General features: G+C 38.5%; 3 protein-coding genes across 5 annotated transcripts; all 3 read right to left on the reverse strand.

Moving 5' to 3' along the window:
• Window positions 1–166: 166 nt before the first annotated feature.
• On the reverse strand, window positions 167–3,529 carry LOC135677607 (inactive TPR repeat-containing thioredoxin TTL3-like). The gene is made up of 5 exons (XM_065189968.1): window positions 2,632–3,529; window positions 2,362–2,557; window positions 1,776–2,282; window positions 1,508–1,698; window positions 167–581 (listed from the first exon to the last, which is right to left on the reverse strand). Exons 1-4 carry the CDS (start codon window positions 3,519–3,521, stop codon window positions 1,540–1,542), a joined length of 1,752 nt encoding a protein of 583 aa, XP_065046040.1. The 5' UTR covers window positions 3,522–3,529; the 3' UTR covers window positions 167–581; window positions 1,508–1,539.
• Window positions 3,530–6,947: 3,418 nt separating this feature from the next.
• On the reverse strand, window positions 6,948–11,540 carry LOC135675486 (serine/threonine-protein kinase D6PK-like). 2 transcript variants are annotated; one of them, XM_065185673.1, is made up of 3 exons: window positions 11,336–11,540; window positions 9,069–10,152; window positions 6,948–8,034 (listed from the first exon to the last, which is right to left on the reverse strand). In XM_065185673.1, exons 2-3 carry the CDS (start codon window positions 9,977–9,979, stop codon window positions 7,173–7,175), a joined length of 1,773 nt encoding a protein of 590 aa, XP_065041745.1. In that variant the 5' UTR covers window positions 9,980–10,152; window positions 11,336–11,540; the 3' UTR covers window positions 6,948–7,172. The 2 variants fall into 2 exon arrangements, with proteins under 2 accessions (XP_065041745.1, XP_065041744.1); XM_065185672.1 differs by having other exon boundaries at window positions 9,069–10,197.
• Window positions 11,541–14,535: 2,995 nt separating this feature from the next.
• On the reverse strand, window positions 14,536–19,098 carry LOC135675487 (nucleotide-sugar uncharacterized transporter 2-like). Of its 2 annotated transcripts, XR_010513875.1 has the most exons (8): window positions 18,796–19,098; window positions 17,651–17,802; window positions 17,299–17,507; window positions 17,073–17,166; window positions 16,375–16,541; window positions 16,132–16,302; window positions 15,756–15,992; window positions 15,332–15,468 (listed from the first exon to the last, which is right to left on the reverse strand). XR_010513875.1 is itself a non-coding variant. In XM_065185674.1 (7 exons), exons 1-7 carry the CDS (start codon window positions 18,872–18,874, stop codon window positions 15,189–15,191), a joined length of 1,152 nt encoding a protein of 383 aa, XP_065041746.1. In that variant the 5' UTR covers window positions 18,875–19,098; the 3' UTR covers window positions 14,536–15,188. The 2 variants fall into 2 exon arrangements, 1 of the variants encoding a protein (XP_065041746.1); XM_065185674.1 differs by lacking the exon at window positions 15,756–15,992 and having other exon boundaries at window positions 14,536–15,468.
• Between the last annotated feature and the right edge of the window lie 1,613 nt (window positions 19,099–20,711).

Genomic DNA, 20,711 nt, shown 5'->3' on the forward strand with positions numbered 1-20,711 from the left:
TTTATTTTCCCTTGGATTTTTCGTCTACAAAGGATTATATGACTATTTTCATTCATTTTAGTCTCAGTATGTTGCCTTGTACTTTTGATCCGTGAGAAATCATCACTGACAATCCTTTTGATCACACCACAACAAAATATAAGATAACACAGATAAATCAAGATATAGATTAATGTTCAAAATTAATCATGGATGTTACACGCAAAGCGAAGGAATTAAAAGACATTTCTGTAAAATCCAAATCAGAAATTGGAGAGAACAGATTTGGCACTAAAAATATTAGCTGCTCATGATATCTCTGAATGCAGCAGTTTACTTGTGTCTCCCTCCCTCGTAGAAACAACCCCACGCCACACTTGCAAAGACATCTCCACTTTCAAGAACAAGCTTCAACTTTCTTGCAGCAAATCAAATCAAATGGCTGCTTTATTTGAATTCAGATGATGAGTACATAACTTTGCTGCTAATATTTACATAAACAAGCACATATCCCCCAGCTTTTTTCCACCAACAATGAAGAATTATCATTCATCATCAAAACTTTATTTGATTGCCAAGAGGAAGGAGCATACAAGTCATCCCTGTCATAAGAAGTCTAAGCTTAGCATGCTAGGTTGTACAAGAATTTGCTGACATTATGCATGTTTCATTTTATTGTCTGAGCATCAAATGTTTATCTCAATAAGCTAGAACAAAAAATTATCTAGTGCTAGGTTTAAATATTTGATCTTGGTCTCATATTAAATGTACCAAAGATCTTAATTGGTACATCAGAACTACATGAGCATCTTATGTCACTGATTCAAATCTATTGTTAATGAATCAATAATTTTATCGGACCAAATCGTCATAAATGTTAAAACATACCTCATGATATCGATTAGTATAGTGAAACATAATTGAAAAAGGGTTACTTGTGGATAGGAACATCAAATGTGTTTTCTGTATTGTTTGAACAGCAAATGTTTGTTTATTTAAGCTTGAAAAAATTATTTAATTCTATTAAAAAAACATTAATTTAAAATTAAATATTTTAAATTAATGAGTCAATTATTCCATTTAAATCTTATGAATGGTTAGACACATTATAAACTATGGTAAAATGCCAAAGTGAGAAATGATTACTAGTGGATGTGATTAGGCATCAAAATAAGGATTTAACTTACAAGTACTTACATTTGAATCTTGATATTATTGACAAAGTCATTCAAGTGGAAGTGGAATAGATTGTAACACCACACCACCAACAATCTAATCTTTTTTAGTGGGAAAATTTATATTGATTTATAAATATCTCGGATTATTTATTATTCAGATATATCATTGCATCGTATCAAAAGAAGATATCACTGTCTAATAAAGTTCAGAAAACGTATTAAATATACCATTCAGAAATCCATACTACTATTTTTCAGATAATTTGATGTCATCAACAACAGAGTTGGAATTATGTCTATGCTTTCTTTCGAATTCTAATTTGAGCTTTTGTGAAGAAAAAGAAGCATACCGACTGATAACAACGTGACAGAGTCGAAACCATCAGCACCGATCTGTGTCCTCCATGTCTTCTTCTTCGCCTTCTTCTTGCTTCTTCAGCTTGGCTTGAGCCTCCAACAGTGCCCTGCTCACCTCCTCATCCCCTGGAATCTCTTGGATCAGCACTCCATAATCCTTCACCGATGCCTCCCACCTCTCCAACTACCAGACGATCAATGGAGATGACATCAATCCTTGGCCCGGACTATGTAGACTTTGAGCATGGCGGAATTACTGACCTTGGCGTTGCAGTCCGCCCGCCGGAGGCGAGCCTTGCTGTAGGAAGGACGGACGGCAAGGGCGGTGCTGCAGTCCTCGATCGCCTTCTCGTAGTGCCCAAGCTTGGAACGACAGGTGGCTCGGTTGTAGAGGAGAACAGCGTTGTGCGAGTCCTGGCTCAGGCCGTCGCCATACGCGACGCATGCCTCGGCGAACTTCGCGGCCCGGAAGAGATCATTGCCTCTGGAGCGAGCCGCGGCCACCGCCCGGGTCCGCCGCACCACCGCCCCGATCTCCCGGCTACCGGGGTCGAGCTGAGCAGCCACCTTGGCCGCCGCCACCGCGTCGTTGAACCTTCCTGCAGCCATGTCGACCTGCGCTTGGACCATGAGGACGTACGCCTTCGCGACGGCGCCGAAGAACCTTGTGTGCTCATCCATGCCGAACTTGGGCGCGGCGCTCATGATCGAGTCGGCCTCCTCGTGTCGGTTGAGCTTTAGAAGCGCTTCCGCTTGCCGTGCGAAGACCTGCCAAGACAAAGCCATGGCCATGAATTGTGCAGGTGGATCGAAGCAGAGACGAGAGATGGAAGGAGGAAGACGAGACCTGTGGAGCGAAGTCGGCTCCGGAGGAAGCAGCAGCCTGTGATTCCTTCAACAGGGTGATGTAGTCCTTCAACCTGCGTGCTTCGTTGGACTGGGAAAGATGGGATTGCAGAGCCTGCGCTCTCGCCATGTCGCCCGAGCTGGCCTCGTTTCTTGACTGCTTGAAGTGATGGATCGCCTTCTCCGCTTCTCCCAATCTGATGGATTACCATGTGATTAAGCCGTCGTGATCCTGCAAGCAGCAGTTGGATTGAGGTGAGATGGGAGCTACCTGAGATGGAGCGTAGCCAAGCGGTGATGAGCCCGGTGGTAAGCGGGATCGAGTCGAATGGCTTCCTTGCATTCCACGACGGCCTCGAGGAGGCGGCCCATGGCAGTGAGCGCGGCGGCCTTGTTGCTGTAGTAGGAGGCCTTGCCGGGATCCATGTCGATCGCCCGATCGTACAATGCCAACGCCTCCGCGAACCGCCCCATCTTATACTCCCCGTTCCCCATTTCCTTTAGCTCCTCCGGGTCCAGCATCCTCGATAGAACCCGGCAGAGCTCCGGTGCCGGTGCCGGTGCCGATGCCGGAATCGGCGACGGTCTCATTGGATTGCCGAGGCTTCCTTTGGTGTTCTTGGCCACGGTCGGAGGATTTTTGAAGTTGGCGTTGCCACGGAGGTTGCCCAGGTTCCCGAAGACCATAACGTTGCCGGACGAAGCCCGGACGAGGTGGCCGCCGTCGCTGGCGTTATGGCGGTCGTAAAGCATACCGTCGAGCTCCGCCATTAATCCACTGTTCGACCTCGCCGTCGTCTGCGGCGGTGGCATCCGGGGGTTGGCCACAGCACGCGCGGTTGGGGCCGGGGACCGGGGCTTCACGACGGGAACCGGGGGAAGGACGGGGACGATCGAGGTGACGTCGGATCCGGTGCGCCGGCGCGGAGCGGCCGAGGAGTCCTGCAACCTCGACGCGGCGTCGGGGACGATTCGGGGGATGGAGCTGGTGGACCTGGACCTCCGGCGGCGGAAGAGGCCGCAGCCGGAGATCCTCGGCTCGTCCTCGACCTCCATCTTCTCCGATGCAGGGCTCCGGTGGCTACGACGAGGTGGGGTCGGCAGCCCGGCATTCGCGCATGACAACAGCTCGCATAGAGAGGGAGAAGGGTGGCGAGACATCTAAAAGGAGGAGGGTGAGGCGATATATAGCGTTACGTCTCTGCGTGGCTGTCATGCACGGTTAAGGAGGTGGAGCTGAAAGCCATCGACGGAGGAAGCACAGCAAAATAATGTAAACCAAGAGGGTGGTGGAATTGCTTGGAATGAGAGAAAGAAGAATAGAAGAGGAATTCTTTTTGTTTTAAGGGTAAATTCTTTGGAAGAATTCCTTCATTTTTCTTTTCTTTTTTTTGCCTCTTTTCTATTTTTTTTAGAGGGAGTCCTATTTTTTATAATACCAAAATAGCTCTTAAAGTGTCGACAACAATTTTTTCTCCCTAAATTTCCTGTAGAGATTCTCATTTTTTAAATAATACCAAAATTCCTCTCGATATATCTTTTTAAATTTCTCACAGGGCATCCTTTTTTTTTCAATAATAACAAAATACCTCTCAAACTATGAATAAAATTTCTTTCTAAATTTCTTGCATTTTTATAATACCAAATTTCCTCTCAAACTATCAACATAATTTATTTCTAGATTTTCCACAGTGCATCTCAATTTTTTAGTTAATACCAAAATTCCTCTCAAAGTATCAATATAATTTATTTTTTAATTTTTCACAGAGGGTATCCCTTTTTTTTCAATAACACAAAAATTCCTCTCAAATTATCAACCATGTCTCCTTCAGTGGAAAAATAAGGACAAACAATACATTGTTTTAATATTTCACTCTATGGGAAAAAGATGAAAAGATAGTCTATTCTAGGAAATTCATCCTTCTTTTAATATGAAAAAATAAAAAAATATATATATATTTGAATTTGTGAGGCACAAAATATTTCTTTAGAAATTATAAAAAAAATTAAACATGTTTTTTCTTTGATTTTCCTTTGTGTATCCATCACACAAAGTCAAACATCCTCCCATTATAAATAAATATATATGAATTGATATAGGAAATCTCTGTCATGTGTGCTTGTGATGAAAGAAAAGGATTAATATGAAAGGGAGAGGAATCCGGGAGAGGGAGAGATGTGGATCTCTGATGAAATGGGAACAAGAGGCTGTTGCTGTTGTTTAATCGTTCTATCTTTGGCATACTGCGATTTGGACCTTTGGTGGCCAACCTCTTCGACACCTCAAAACAAGGAGAGCTTCTCTTCTCTTTCTTTAACCTCTTTCTCTTCCTCTTCCTCTTCCTCTTCCTCTTCCTCTTAAAAATGGCTTTAATGAATGATGCAGCAATGAGGGGGAAGAGTGGTCATGTGCACACCTCCACGTAGTTGTATATTCGTGCTTCCCACGTAGCCATTTCTTCTTTTATTGTTGTTATGTTCTGCTATTATTACTAATTTTTTAGGTTTTAGGTCTTCAAAGAATGGCTATCTTTAACGAATGAAAGATTTTGAGGTAGTCGTAGTACTAGTATTTGATATGAATGTAGTAGATAAGTTCTATGTGGAGTTTACTTTGACCAAACTATATAATGTTGAGTGATCGATCAAATTTGACATTATCATTATTTAAAATCATTTGAATTCTTAAAAAAAAAAAAAAAAGTGTGTGCGAGATGAAAATAGAGATGGACTAAAAATAGTTTCACAATGATAAGGATCGGAAAACTAGACTGTATGTGACATACTGTAGATTTCATCCACGAGTCAGCCTAACTTGTTAACTTGTATTTGTGTTCAATCTCGATATGTGTATTGCACAATTGAGTAAGTCTCCACTTTTCAAAAAATTTAATAAAATATCAAAGTCAAATGGACAACATGTAATTTAAATGAGTCAAAATTATAGAAAAAAAAAGACCCGAGTCGTCGAATGTATCATTGAAACCCCGAATCAAGTTACCCAAGTTTTAACCTCCCCGAATCAAGTTACCCAAGTTTTAACCTAGGTCAAGTTTGGCAAAATGAAGATGAGTTGGTCGAGGAGTAGGTCGTAACCTAGGTCAAGTTGTAGTTTGGCAAGATGAAAATGTGTTCGTCAATAAGTCGTAACCTAGGTCAAGTTGTAGTTTGACAAAATGAAGATGAGTTTGTCGAGAAGATAAGTCAAGTTGTAGTTTGACAAGATGAAGATGAGTTTGTGGAGAAGACAATCGTCGAACTAACAAATAGAGATGAACTAAAATAACTAATCTCAGAGAAGATTTCGATATATGACTTTGTTCAAACCTAATTCAAATCCTCCGAACATCAATACCATCATTATCATTATTAATATTATTTCACATTCATCATCTTTGCCAGATGAATCAGCCATGGTTTTGAGGAACAAATGGAAGAAGAGAAGCATGGAATGTGGTCAACGTCAGATGCAATCCACCTGGAATATAAAGTCAAACACAGTCACAACCCACAGGCTTTCCTAAGCATTCGAAATGTTACTTGTCCTATATTAGGAGAGCTAAAACGCGAGTCCGAGAGCTTATCAAGTTACAACAATACAGTATTTAGCATCAATCAACACAAGTCAGCTGATAATCTATATCTGCTAAATTAATCCATCTTTACAGCAATCTTTATCTAGATAAATTGAAGTGGACATGTATTATAGTACTCTCAGAATTAAGAGGTGAGCTGTAGCCTGAAGGCATGCCATTATGATCATAGATGAGTAGCAGTTCGGGTAGAATGAACACGGTTCCCAGATCTCCACAAACATATAAATCAGCTTCTGTGATCTCAAGTCTTCATAGTTTAATCTGATAACTACATGTCATCATATATGTAGTTATTAACTATATTTTGAAGGCAAGTTAATCCACAATGTGCCTTTTTTTTTCCAAATAAAGCTAAGCTTGTCAAAGGTTTGGGTCATCAACCAAATATCTATCATATGACAAATATAGAGGAAGTAAAAGAAAGAAAGTCATAGAGCTTGGTAGTAAGTAAGCTTATCCAGCCCTGTAAACCAACTCAATTCTTCTTTTCTCCTACATTTAGCATGGGGCTATCTCGGGATACGAGGCACATTCCAATGATGGCTTCATATTATGTTATACCTCCAGCTCTATCCACGGGTAGAGCTTTCCTAAGGGGTTGATCCTCCTATGGTAACTGACTCACTAACTCGATCACCCACAACTAGATAAAAATGCTAAAGCCCAGTTAATTACAGTAGACTCGTCGAACCCTATAAACCAACTTTCTTTCTTTCCCGCACCCTTTGTGGGATTGGATTTGGAGTGTCAAAAAGATCTTCTTGGCCTGTTATATCTCATCATTTTAGATTGGAGCAGGCTACTATTTGTTGTTATGATGGTTTTCTAGTTAAGTTTGATTCACAGTCCTTCACTAAGTTCTTTCATTTACTACACTATTTTTTGCCACATTACTTGTCCTGGAAAAGGTTCACTCTTATAAAAGATTTGACTCCACAAAAATGACAATAACTTTTGCAAACATATATGAATCAAGAAAGAAAGACTTACCTGGAATTTAAGATGACTAAGAAAGGATCTTCCCTTGATAAACATAAAAGATATGATAGTCCAGAATCCATTTGAGTAATACAAATTGTGGAACTGATAGGACATTTGGAAACAATGGATGCACCGTTGCAGCATTCAGCTTAGCAGAAATTTGACCATTTCTGGGACTTCTGGTAACTCCAAAGATTCTACCATTACGACAGACTACTCTGGTGAAGATAAATCACTAGAAGAAATCAAATTCCAAATAGTTGTTGGAACCTTTCTGATCTTTGGTAGCTGCAACTTTTTCATTTGTCAATGCTGCAGGCTTTGGCAGCCGTTCAATGTCGATGGATTTTGGGATCTCCGGTGGACTTGCACAACGTATCAGTGCCCAGTTAACTCCCTCAAAAAATGGATGCTGTTTTATCTCTGAAGCCCCACGCTTGTATGCAAGTCGTTGCTGAGGCTCCTTCACAAGCAGTCCCCTTATCAGATCTCTGGCAGCGAAGCTCACTGTTGGGGACTCTGGGAAGTGCAATGGCTGCCCGACGACATTGAACAGTGTGGCCCTGTTACCTGATCCCTTGAATGGGGTCTTCCCAAACAAAAGCTCATACATGAAGATACCAAAGGTCCACCAGTCAACGGCACTCCCATGTCCCTCACCCTTGATGATCTCCGGTGCCAAGTACTCATGTGTACCAACAAAAGACATCGACCGAGCATCTGTGGGCTCTACTATGAGCTCTGGCAATGGGCTAACCTGGTTCCCGGTCTCTGATTTCAGCTTCCTGTCCTTGGACTTGGATTTGGAGAAAAGTCGTGGACCAAAGCATGTTGTAGGGGCAACACAAGAAGGATGGATACAGGATGGCTCGACGCAAGCAGGCTGCACACAATATGCTGAATTGTTCCTCCTGGATGATTCAGAATCTGAATTGATCAACGTTGGGCTTACTGCACAGCGAAGCGAGAGATCGAAATCAGAAAGCATGATGTGGCCATCATTCCGAACAAGAACATTTTCGGGCTTGAGGTCACGGTATATGATTCCAAGCATGTGTAGGTACTCTAATGCCAGGAGGATCTCTGCTACATAGAACCTGCATTTTACGATATTCAGAAACACGGATCAGCTAATAGCAGATCCAAAAAAAGTTTTGCTTTGAGAGCAGAGATTGGTGTCCGGAATTATCAAGAAAATTTCAATAGAAATTGATTTGCTAATTATGCCACTCAAGTTAGTATCTAGTCTAAAGTATTAGAAACTAATAAAATGAAACAGAGTTTCCTAAGTGTTGTGAGCTTAATATGGTACCTTTCTCAACCTGCCTCATGTTTTTATTCATTCTAATGAAGTGATTAGAATTCTTGAACTTGAAAGGATGTGAACTATTGTAACCAAACTGTTTTGTTCATAGAATTTACTTTGTGGTAGGAATTATGAATACTAGTCGAAAAATTATGTCAAGCAATGTGGATAAACCTAGCAACCATTCATTCGACGAATAATCTAACCAGCATGTAATCAGTTTGTAAAAACCAAATATTTAAGCAACATATACATCATTGAATGTATTGGAGTTCCGGAATTAGCTAAAAAACTACTATTTAGCATGTTGTTTAAGTCCTAGAACAATCTACAGAGATCAATCAACCAAACACTCATGTAAGACAAGAAAATAAAATTTAAAAAAATGGAGAGTAATATTCAATAACAAGAGAAGAAAAATATTTACTAATAGAAAATAACCTAATGTATAGAAAAAGGATTTCCTCATTGAAGTTTATCTCATTTTTTCCAGCTTATGTTCGTTTAGTTGTGCCACTTCCTTATTTCTATTCAAAGCAACTGAAAGCCCAAAATAAATATTTGTTATCTCCACAATAAGTATTTAAGTGTTGAATCAATGCTTTGAGAAGTAATGAGTTAAAGCAAAGCAATCAATTAAAGAATAAAGGTAACAAAGATGTCAAAAGAATGATGCATTATGCAGCATTATCAACATACACATTTAATTCAGAAACGTGGACTCACCAAAACATATAGAAACAAAGGAACATGGAACCTTAAGGAAATATCTAATCTATGTTGTGAACACCTGAGTCTAACAAGGAGTAAAATTGTAGAGCGTACTTCACCGCTTGTTCTGAGAAATGTTTCCTGGGTTGCCTCTGACGAAGGGTATGCAAGTCTCCACCTGGGCAGAACTCCATCACCAAACATGAGAATTTATCAGTTTCAAAGTGGGCATAAAGTGTTGGAAGAAATGGATGATCCAGAGATTGTAGTATCTCCCTTTCTGTCTGAGATCTAAGAAGCTTCTTACGACTAGCCAGTGCTCCCTTATCCATGACCTTCATCGCAAAATAACATTTCGTCCCACTCAACTCTGATAGATACACACTGCCAATATCACCACATCCTAACTTTTTTAACAGCCTAAAATGGCTCAAACCGAGAGCTCGATCTCTCGAGCGGATCATTTGAATGGCTTCCCATCTTGAATCATTTGCTTTGTGAGGCTTGTTTAAGCTGCTACTTAAACTGCTACATGAGCTCTCGTCACTGACATCACTGTTAGTACTAGGCCTACACAAACTACTTTTTGTGCTCTCAACGAAATCAGCTGTCATACTGCTGGTTGCATCACTAACTTTAGCAGACACGAAGCTTACGAAGCTATCGTTTCCACTCTGTTCAGAGTTCTTATCTTTATCTCCACTAACATCCACACCATTTAGTTCTGTGGAAACTCCTTGTTGCATTGGTTGTTTCTGACCATCTGAGGGAACTGTATCATTTGTTTCAGAAGAAAAGATGGCCTTTCCAGGATGATGAATCGATCCTTTATCTTCTTTGATGTCATTCAAAGCATGCTTTGACATGGTCTGGTTTATAGTTACTTGTATGTTGGCTGCATTAGAATCGGACTTGATTGGTTGCAAAGTCTGTGAAGGTTTACAGGAATTTGGTTCTATTTTGTGACTCCCAGATGCTTCAGGTTGTTGCTCGAAGCTGCTTTTTGATATAGTCTTCGAAGCCATGTATTTTATATGCAAATCTTGCTTATAGAACCATGATATGTGACCAATAGGTTGCTTATCAGTTGAAATAAGATATGCAGCACCCAACCAAAAGAATCAAATGTCTCTTTTCCCATCACTGATGGATCTACTCAATGCGGGATCTTCCATCACGTACAACACAGATGAATTCACTGCAACGATGGCAAACTTAGCATTCGATGAATCAATCCCACTGCCTACAAAGATGCAAAACATGAATCAAAGAACTCCCTTGAAAGACTAGAGAGAGATTTTAGAGACCTTGTTTTTCTTTTTTTGGGGGGGGGAATGAAGAAAGTAACTACACAGCTTTTTCATTTGAAAACCCATCATATAGCAAGATCAAGAAACAGATTGAAAGTTCCAATCACACACTTTTTAAGTGCAGTAGTGACATCAACCAACTCTATCAAGATCAACAGTGCGTGTGATGGTTTCTACTATGTACGTATATAATGCTTTGACATCAGAAATCTTTAACCTCGGAGTAACTTTAGGCTTGGAGATAAGGAAACAGATTTGATATGAGGAACTCAGACATATGGAGCATCGAAGGCTATGTGGCCAGCTTGACACCTATTCGGATGTCTGAGGAAGCACGTCGTCTGCTCACGATGTCAACCGCAACGGAAGTTGATTCAGATAACTTTTCATGTCTCGTAATGCTATACGGTTTAATGTAAATGCTGACCATCACCGGATACCCGTGGGACTTTTTCTTTTCCCGACATATTCTTGCAGGTCAGTGCCGCTAAATCATCCTACCATCCCCACACCAATCTTGTGACAGTCGGTCCCAAGCCCGACTGGGTCCGCAACTTGTGCTGACCCATCGGACAAGCAAAATCGACATTAACAAGATTTCAACTCCGACAGCGGATTAGCATGCAGAAAAGAGGTAGTCAAAAGGAGGTCGGCATGGCACAAAAGAGTGCATCAAGATACGAACTTCCACAGCAGAGAGGATGAACATCCAAACCCACCTCAAAACAAGGGGACTTATTGGGCAAAGGACCAGAGGCAGCCTGGATTAGGGCATCGACGCCTTAGCAAAACAAGTTTTCTTATCTGAAGAGGCCTCAGGAAAACGAACCGATCGAGGAAATCATGGATCACAAAACACCGATCAAGCCAGCCCCAGAAAAATGCGAGCTTTGTACGGCAAAAAAGAGTCCCGAACCTCAGGAAAACCCACAAGAAAGGGCTTAACAGTGCAGACCAACAGATCACCGGCCTCAAAGCACAAATAACAGATCTAAAATCCTACGGAACCAAAGAGAATGAGGAGAACTGGGGAGAAGATGGAGGTGCAAGAAATCAAACAAAGAACCATACCTGGTGCCAAGGACACAACTTTAGGGCTTCGGAGTGGCAGGCGGCGAGAGAGTGCGTCGAGGCCACCGCAAAGCAAGCGAGAGAGCGAAGTGAAGAAGCGGGGGAAGCGAGGTTTATCCCAAGGAAAATTACGAGGGAGGGGAGCCGCACCGCAGCGGTTCGGGAGCTTTCGGACGGTGTGTCTGTGTGTGTGAAAAGAAGAGTCTGGTCAAAGCTCAAAAAAGCTCGCTTTTTTGTATCAGCCAATTGTTCCATTGTTTTCTCAGCTTGTCAACAGTGTGCTACCCAATCACCTGCCTCTGTCTATGCACTTCCCCAAGGATTGGTCCCCTCCTCTCTCTCTCTCTCTCTCTCTCTCGTAACAAAAGCACATTTTGCTCGATTAAATCAGCCCCTAAAACTTCAGGGGTGACGAGGCTTGTTATAGACTTGATAATTGGCTCCCATATTTTTCCCAATAGGCTCATGAAATCATTTGTTAGACTGAATCAGCCCCAAAAATTTCAAGGGTTGATGAACCTTCTCACAGACCTGATGACCAGGTCCTATGTTTTCATCTCTAACATGTGAAAGAAGCCATTTTGATGGACTGAATCATCTAAAATTTTATGGGTGATGAGGCTGCTCACCAAGCTGGTGCCTGGGTCCCATGTTTTCAACTCCAATATGCCAAAGATACCATTTTGCTGGACATTAAAATTTCAGGGCCGATGAAGCTTCTCACAAACCTGATGGATCTCATGTTTTCAAATCCATTTTGCTGGATTGAATCAGCCTCTAAGATTTCAGGGGTGATGAGGCTTCTCACAGATTGGGTATGGTATGCCCAAGAAACCCCTCTCAAATTTCAGGGGTCTCATGTTTTCAGCTCCAACAAGACTGAATGGGCCCCAAAATATCTGGACTGAATCACCCTAAAAAGAAAAAGTTTTATGAGTGATTCACATGCTTAATATATGAAGTCACTGATGAGTTATTTCCACATAAACAACAGAATCATCCTTGAAAGGAAAAAAAATGAATCATAGGTGATGTGGCCTTAAAGAGTATATAAGTGGATATCATGTTTTAACACCTTAATCATTGATCTATACACAACAAATGATATATATATTGTCAACTCAAAATTGTTTTTCTTTGACTTGCTTGCATACAATGCAACATATTACAATGGTAAGGGTTTACAACTATATATAATGTAAGGACTTTTTCTCACCACATGCATGCCAACTGCACAAGTTCTACACTCTATAACATCATTAACCATTCTGCAATGATATTTCTCACTACTGTATGTATGTAATAGAAATTACATACGTATAGTAGAAAAAACCATCCATATTATTATAGAAAAAACCATCCTATAACATCAAATCACAAGTCTCTTTCATTTCTCTATCATTATAGAAAAAACCATCCATATTAGATTTTATTATCTATAGAATTTGAATTTAAACTCGATTCATTATTTATTATTATTATTATTATTTTAATGCTCAGAAACAATGCCTTCCATGCCTGCTGGTGAGCCCACACCATTGCTCGATTACATCATCCATTCGTCATCACTGCTCATCACAGTCTCCTCCTCTTTCTCCATCGCATCTTCTTCTTCTCCTCCACCCCATATATATCCTTCCTCCTCTCCTCACAATTCCTCTTCCTCTGGCCTACACATCCTTCTTGTCCTCAAGTTTTTTTCCATTCTTCCTCTCCTATCTTATCAACACAAAATACAAAATATGTTAACCAATCATATGGGTTCGGACGAGTCCTTACCATAGACAAACCAACAGTATGGAATAATATGCTGCTTGTTCCAAAACCAGTAAAGGCAACCATAGAATACCAATCTAGGAACTGCAAAAATTATTCTCATCCATAGTGCCAAATCCAATGCAGAACCCAATACATGACTTGCATAATTTTTTCAAAAGCACACCTGCAGTCAAAAAGTTGTGTCAATGTCAACAGTTCAAATGGCACTGTTGGGAGTTCAAATGTTACGATCTTATGTGCACAAGTCATGACAAGCTTCCAAGTGCCTCATTTTGACAGAGAACAATAAGCAGGTGTAGAGTGGAAAAAGCTTTGACTTAAATAATCTACCACAACTTTAGACTCAGTCAAAACTTTTGCTGCTAATGTAGAAAGGACTTTACTTTGAAGAAAATATACCACAATTGTTAGCATCATTCAAAACTTTTACTGCTAAATGCAGTACACTGAAGACACTCAGAAGAAGCAGCCTAGGTGACAAATTTCCCTCAAACATCGTAGAAAGTGCTACAAATTCTGAATCAACAATCCAAAAAGTTCACCAACATATGGCAGTTCAAATATTATGATCTTATGTGCATAAATCATGACAGACAATAATACTAAGCAGATACAGAGTGAAAGGACTTTTGATTTGAATAAAATTTACCACAATCGTTAGCATCAGTCAAAACTTTTGCTGCTCAATGCACTACTCCGCAGTTTACCAAGAAGAAGGTGACAAATTTCAATCACTGTAGCAGGTTCTGCAAAGGTCATGTTAACAGTCCAATAAGTTCACCAATATATGGCACTGTTGAGAGTTCAATATATTATGATCTTATCAGCATAAAATCATGTTAGACCTCCATGTTCTTCATTATGACAGAACAACAATAAGAGGGTGTAAAGTGGACGGGATTTTGAATTGAATAAAATCTAAAACAACTGTTGGCATCAATAAAAAATTTTGTGGTACAGCAGTCTTGGTCCTCCGGTGATGATACTTTGCTGCTTCCAATATACTACTGGTTTATGCTTCAGTTGCCGAATGCTTCCCTGTTATCTGGCCAAGTGCACAAACACATTTAGTGGATGTTTCCAACTCAATATAATCTAACCCTGGATTGAGACATGTGAATTAGATATAAGTCTCCTAAATGTACCCTAACATGAGATTTATGCGACAACTTTGTCCTAGATTCTTTCCAACAGAAGCGAGAGCTAAGCCAAATACTAAACCCAGAATGAGCCAAATACATAAGTCTCAAGGAAAGCACTTTATTTTCCACAACAGGCTGCAATTTTTGCAGCTTGTCTTCTGTTTCTGTACAACTTCCTTTTTCTATTTTTTTTCTTTCTGTACAATTTTGATGCCTTAAAATATTGTTTTAGGATCATTCTGTAGAACTGTTGTCACTATGACCTGAACTGTTTTAGGAACCATTTAGCTGCAAGAAGAGAACTAGAGAAGGATTTTTTAGCTTTTTCCCCTGATACATAGATAAATCCTGTTTGATTGTAGGAATAAGTAAATGAATTATGATATTCTTAAATGGAAGAAAGTCATTTTATCAAAGGAATTTTTTTTTTTGCCAGATATCTGAAAATTAGCCTTTCATTTATTTTAGCTACTGCCAACCAAATAATGTATCCAATTAGAATGCTTACAAATGAGGAGAACAAAGAAAAAATAATGAGACATTTGCTTGCCTACATTGTATAACATTTGCTAACAGTTTCATTGAATGACATAGAACTCACAAACCTAACAGATTTTTGGAAGCATTAAATGAACCCAAAGACGGTTAATAGTTTTATTACTAACTCAACATGACATCATCAAGGAAAGAACAAGATAATCAATAAGCCTCTACATTCTCTGATATGGAAAATTATATACAAAGAACATGTTTCCACAACATGACCTGGTCTTAAAAAAAAAAAAAGACCTCATCTTGATTATCAAAATTGCAAAAGCAAAATATCAAAAAGAAAGAGAAGACGAGACAAATTTATCAAAAAGAAAAAGAAAACAAAGAAGTTAGCTTGGTCAGTCAAGCAAATGCTTCCTTTGCTCCATGGAGTTGTTCCCTCAAACAGAATCCACAATATCCATACCAACCTTCTGGTCGTCCATGGTTGATTTGGGTTTTAAGGAGAATGAATTTTGCTTTGGAAGTAGCTTCTTACTTGCTGCTGCTGACTCCTTCAACATGTTGAGGTAAGTATAGAATGACATTCCACTCAGAGCAACAACAGCACCGCATAAACTAATCATTCCCGGATCAGAATTAAAGAATACATATCCACCAAGCATAATGACACATGTTTTGAACTGCCCCAAAACAACATGAGAAGTAGCAGATGTCGCACTGCATAACATGAATCAGAATGAAAAGAGAGTTACAGGAGTAAAGAAGGGAGGCTTTTTACCATCACAATAGTGTAATGACATGTTAACTTAGTGTTACAATCAAAGATAATATACATTTCAGCAAGGCAGCTATATGATGGATATGAAATGAGAAAACCGACAGAAATAATATGACAGAAAAGCTCCGGGAGCCACAAACCCATCTTATTAATGGTGGAATAACTCGTGCATATCATGAAAGTAACAGGTGCAGTTTAGTTTGTAGCTTTAGTTGTGTAAATTTACCTCTTTCAAGTTGTTGATAACCTTCCTCCAAAAACGGAAACTGTATTCTTATAAGGCTTGACTGAAAAAGTGAAGTCCCATGTAAAAAATGGTTTGAAAGGATAACATCTGTGCAGGTGAAGTTTGAACAAACAATATATTGAGTTCCAAAATGGAGAATTTCCCATCACATGAATGATATGTTTGTCATCTCAGTGTTGTGAAGGAAGCATTATTACTAAATATCCACTGATGAAACTGCAACAGATGACACAAAAAAATATTCTAAACCAAGACATTAAAAAATATATTGACATGATAAATTTTAAATCCCTACTCAGGAAGTGTTAAAGTTTTCTTGCTAAAATGATTATCTTAAATGTCACAAAAGACTTACCCAAGTGCCAAAGCTCCAGACCACTGAAGGAGAAATCCAAATAAAGCTGATATGATGATGGCAACCACATTGTTCCAATTCCAGTTGAAGGATAAAACACCTGGTGGATCTAACAAAGGCATCAAAGCTACGAAGAAGAATATAGTGATTGGGCTAGTTTTCCACATCAACCTGATCAAATGACCACAGATTCAGTAGAATTCTTAGAAGCAGTGACTAGCTTAGTAGATCTAGTTAGCTTACGCAAGAGCAGTCCAATTTCCAGTTTGTTGCATATTTGACCATAGAATTTTATTTATAGCACCAGGCACGATCCATGCTAATGCTACACAAGCACCAAAAAAGTTGAATTCTAGATCAGTGACAGTTGCAACAGCCACACTGATTGAAACAATAGCCAATGTGATAACCTGCATTGCCCAAGAAAGAAAGGAAAAACAAAATTGAAGGTTATTTACTGTGAAATAAGCACTGATAACTAAATCAAGTAAGATTTGGGAACCAATATATTCCGTCTATATCTTAGATTTTCTTTAGTTGTATATTAGCATACACCCTAAACAAGTTTAAATTATGTGCACATTTCACTTAAAACCCAGTCTCTAAGACATTGTCAAACTATTTTCAATTACTTTTAGGAAAACAGATACATATACCTTTATGCTCAATTACAAGTGTCAGACAAAGATGTGGTATTTTGGCCTATTAGGTGTATATTCACAGGAAAAGAAGCTACCATATAGATTTTGCTGCATATTCAGGTGTATAAAATGTTTAATTTTAATGGTGTGTAGACAACAATGTATGGAAAAATGAACCAGCTAGAACTTCCATAACATCTTCAGCACTTCCTAAGAAAATATTTAGCTCGAGCCAGACCAACTCCATCAGAGTTATAAAATACTGAAGAAAGAGATGATTAATAGGACAAGCAAGTGCACCTTGTGAATAGAAACCTTCTTGTTGAAAATCATAAACTCAGCTAGAACAATTGTTGGAGTGACAGCTATCTTAGCCATCTGATAGAAACCCACACTGCAAATAAGAACCGGATAAAAAATAACAGAAGAAAGAGATCCAAGCATCAGAACCAAATAGGGCATCACTTTGCAAGGAAAAGGGGAGTATAGCTTCCAAATCATATCAGTTCTTGCATGACAATCTCACCTGTTATGTTGTAAGCTGACATTAGCGAGCCCTGTGGCAAGAGACATCACTGCACCCAATAGAAATAAAGAAGAAAATGGTGTGGCTTTAGAAGGAGGCGAAGCAGGCAGTAGAGAGAGTGCCTTGAAGATGGCCATGAGAAGCCAAGAAGTTACATAGTGGATCAAAGAAAGTGCAACTGGGAAATTAAACCCAACCTTGCCCATCACCTGTAGAAAAAGGAGTAAGGCTTATTCTATCTTACTGAATTAAAACAGATACATTGAAAAGGAAGTTGCCGTTAACTAGAGGAATTGATGTGATTTATTATATAGACAGACTTGGGTGGTGTAGGTGACATGAGAAAACGCACCACTTTGTTGGCCATGATTATTCCAACAGCAACAATGAAATTAAAGGTCATTGCCACAAATGGACCGCATAACCTTTGTTGCTGATGTTTTGCTACTTCTGAAGTATGAAAATCACTGTAAAAGGAACTTTGCGGCTGTTCCAGTGCTCGACCTGGCAGCATGATATTGTGATATAAGAACACAAGAATCAGCCAATGTAGTCTATCGTATTCTTCTTTCCCTAGTATCAGATGATCAATAAACACTGTATTTTCTTTTAAAAAGTGCTGTGTGCTATTTGCTTTTAGGGAAACGGATAGAGAAAAACTGAACAGTCTTGCAAAGATGGGGACGTTAGCGACCGAAATTATGGTGATATGAAAAAAGAATGGAATTTTCCCTCGATCTTTCTAGTTATGCATAGCTGTGACAGCTCACAAGCAAGCAGCTAACGATGAAGCTTACAGTGACGCATAAGGAATCTCATTTATATTACTTATACAAACCTGAGTATACGTAAGTACAAAAAGCAAGCAGCATCAAAAGCATAAAGATTCCAGGGTTTCAGTCGCTCATGGTTTTGTGTAACATGACCTTATATCAGTCACTACCGAATCTAACAAAGAAGGCACCCAGACTACTGGGTTTGGGAGTCAACGACTAATTAGGGCTTAACTTTGCAAGTCAAATGCATTGAAGAAAAATAATAATGGGAAAAAGTTCACAAATTAATCTGATAGAAAAAAAGAGATAGTAGGCGATTCGGACTGGGGAAAGATGGAATAATCTGGCACAATGGTCTATATTTGTGTTCTTAGAAATTCCTCCAAGCGTACTACATTATTAGAAACTTACCAACAAACAATTATAGGAGGTGAGATTAGAACAATCAACTAAGGGCACCAAATAATAAGAAAGAAATGGTGGAAAACAGAGAATTAGAATGAGAATTTTGAGGCTCGATAAATCCATATTCGTAAGCTAAAACAAATAATGAAAAAGGAATCAATTCGAGAAAGAAGGGAAAGCACTCAGCGACCACTTCCCCCCGTCTTAGGGGAAACAAGGGCAAAAGATCTGTTTCTTCCCCAGGGACTACCCCCTCATATAACTCAAATATCGCGTCATTATGGCGACCACCACCGATCGAAGAAAAGAACGGTACCGTTCTCTCCGGCATCGCTGTCTTTGCGCTTGACGAACCTCCTCCCGGCCTTTCCCAGTATGGATTCCCACACTCCCATTCCCACTCGGGACAAAAGAGCATCAGCCCGGACCGAAAGATCCGGCCTTTCCGCAACGAAACCACAGGTAAAGCTGGGGAAAGCAAGGGGAAGAGAGAAAGTGTGGGTCTTTCCTGAACTCTCCACCGGATTTGAGCAACGAAAGCAAAGGAGACGGTTGGAGACCAAGGGAAAAAAAGAACAAAAGAAAAGGAGAAGGGGGGTATTTTGGGCTACGACCGGTGTCTAAGAGCTGCTGCTTTCCTCGTTAATAATATTCATCCATATTATATTGTTGAACGATTCGAATTGAAATGGTTTATATTGTTGGTTTGATATATATATTATTTATTAAAGAAACCAACAAACTAACTGCTACAGTATATGGTGTTGGTGGCCGGTACTAATATAAAAAACATCTATACTGTTATTATTGTTCAATCATTTAATAGTTATTTAGACAATATAATATATATATATATATATGATATTTAAAACATCTTTGTTATTATGCAATTATTTAATAGTTATTTAGACAAGATTATATATATATATATATATATATATATAGGGTTTTCATGAATAATGTGATATTTAAAACATCTTTTCTTGTTTGTTGTTTATTATCAAATTTGTGAGATTGTTAGGAAATATTGCATGTCTGAAGGGGTGGGTTTCATGTTATACTTTCATGTAAGCTAAAAACTATGAGTTTGTCAAAAAAAAAAAACATTGCATATATCTTTGTTACTGTTTATTATTTTTTTAAAATAAAAAATAATGCGTCACATATTAATAAAAAAAATTATGGTTATATTTTTTCCCTAGAAGTTCAAATGTCAAAAATATTAGCATGATATTTTTAAGAAAATTTTAAAAAGTATTTAAAAATGAAAATATGATATACTGTGAAGGACCTGAATAATTCTAAAAAAATAAAAATAAAAAACACTAGCATATGTTCGTATGGATCCAATTTAAAGGTGTCATAAAATTTTTAGGGCATTTTGAGATGTTCCAAAAAACAATGCAACACATATTAGTAAAACTTTTTTTATAGTCAATTTTTTATCAGGTGTTTGGAACCTAATTAGGAGGTCAAATGTCAAAAAAAAAAAAAAAAAGAGTGCATGGTATTTTTGAGGAAATTTAAAACAGTTTAAAAAATAAAAAATGGCACATCATATAGGATTGAAATAATTTTAAAAAAATATAAAAAATTCTAAAATAAAAAACATTGACATATGTCCATCATGATCCAATTGAAAGGTATCCTAAAATTCTCAAGGCATCTTGACAAGTCCGGTTTTGCGATCCACTATTTTTAAATTTTGATTAAAAATAGTGCATCACATCTTACTAAAACTTATCTCATGGTTAAGTGTTTATCAGTTGTTTAGAACATAATTAGAATGTCAAATGTCAAAAAAAATAATACATTAGTGTTTGATATTTCTGCACAAATTTGAAAAAAAAAATTTAAAATTTATAAAATGACACATTATACACAATATGAATAATTCTGAAAAATAACAAAAAAATTTCTAAAATGAAAAAACATTGACATATGTCCATCTAGATCTCATTAAAAGGTATTCAAAAACTCTTGATGCATTTTGAGTCCTTCTATGTGATGCACTATTTTTGGATTTTGACAAAAAATAATGTTTCACATATTAGTAATTTTTTTATGGTCGATTTTTCACCTAATTAGAAGGTCAAACAAATGTCAAAAACTTGCATGAGTGCATGATATTTTTGTAGAAATTAAAAAAGCTTTTGAAAAATAAAAAATGGCACAATATGCATGAGTTGAATAATTCTAAAAAATATCAATAAATTTCTTAAAATAGGAAAA

The sequence above is a fragment of the Musa acuminata genome, chromosome BXJ1-6, assembly GCF_036884655.1.
Source record: "Musa acuminata AAA Group cultivar baxijiao chromosome BXJ1-6, Cavendish_Baxijiao_AAA, whole genome shotgun sequence".
Lineage (NCBI taxonomy): Eukaryota > Viridiplantae > Streptophyta > Magnoliopsida > Zingiberales > Musaceae > Musa > Musa acuminata.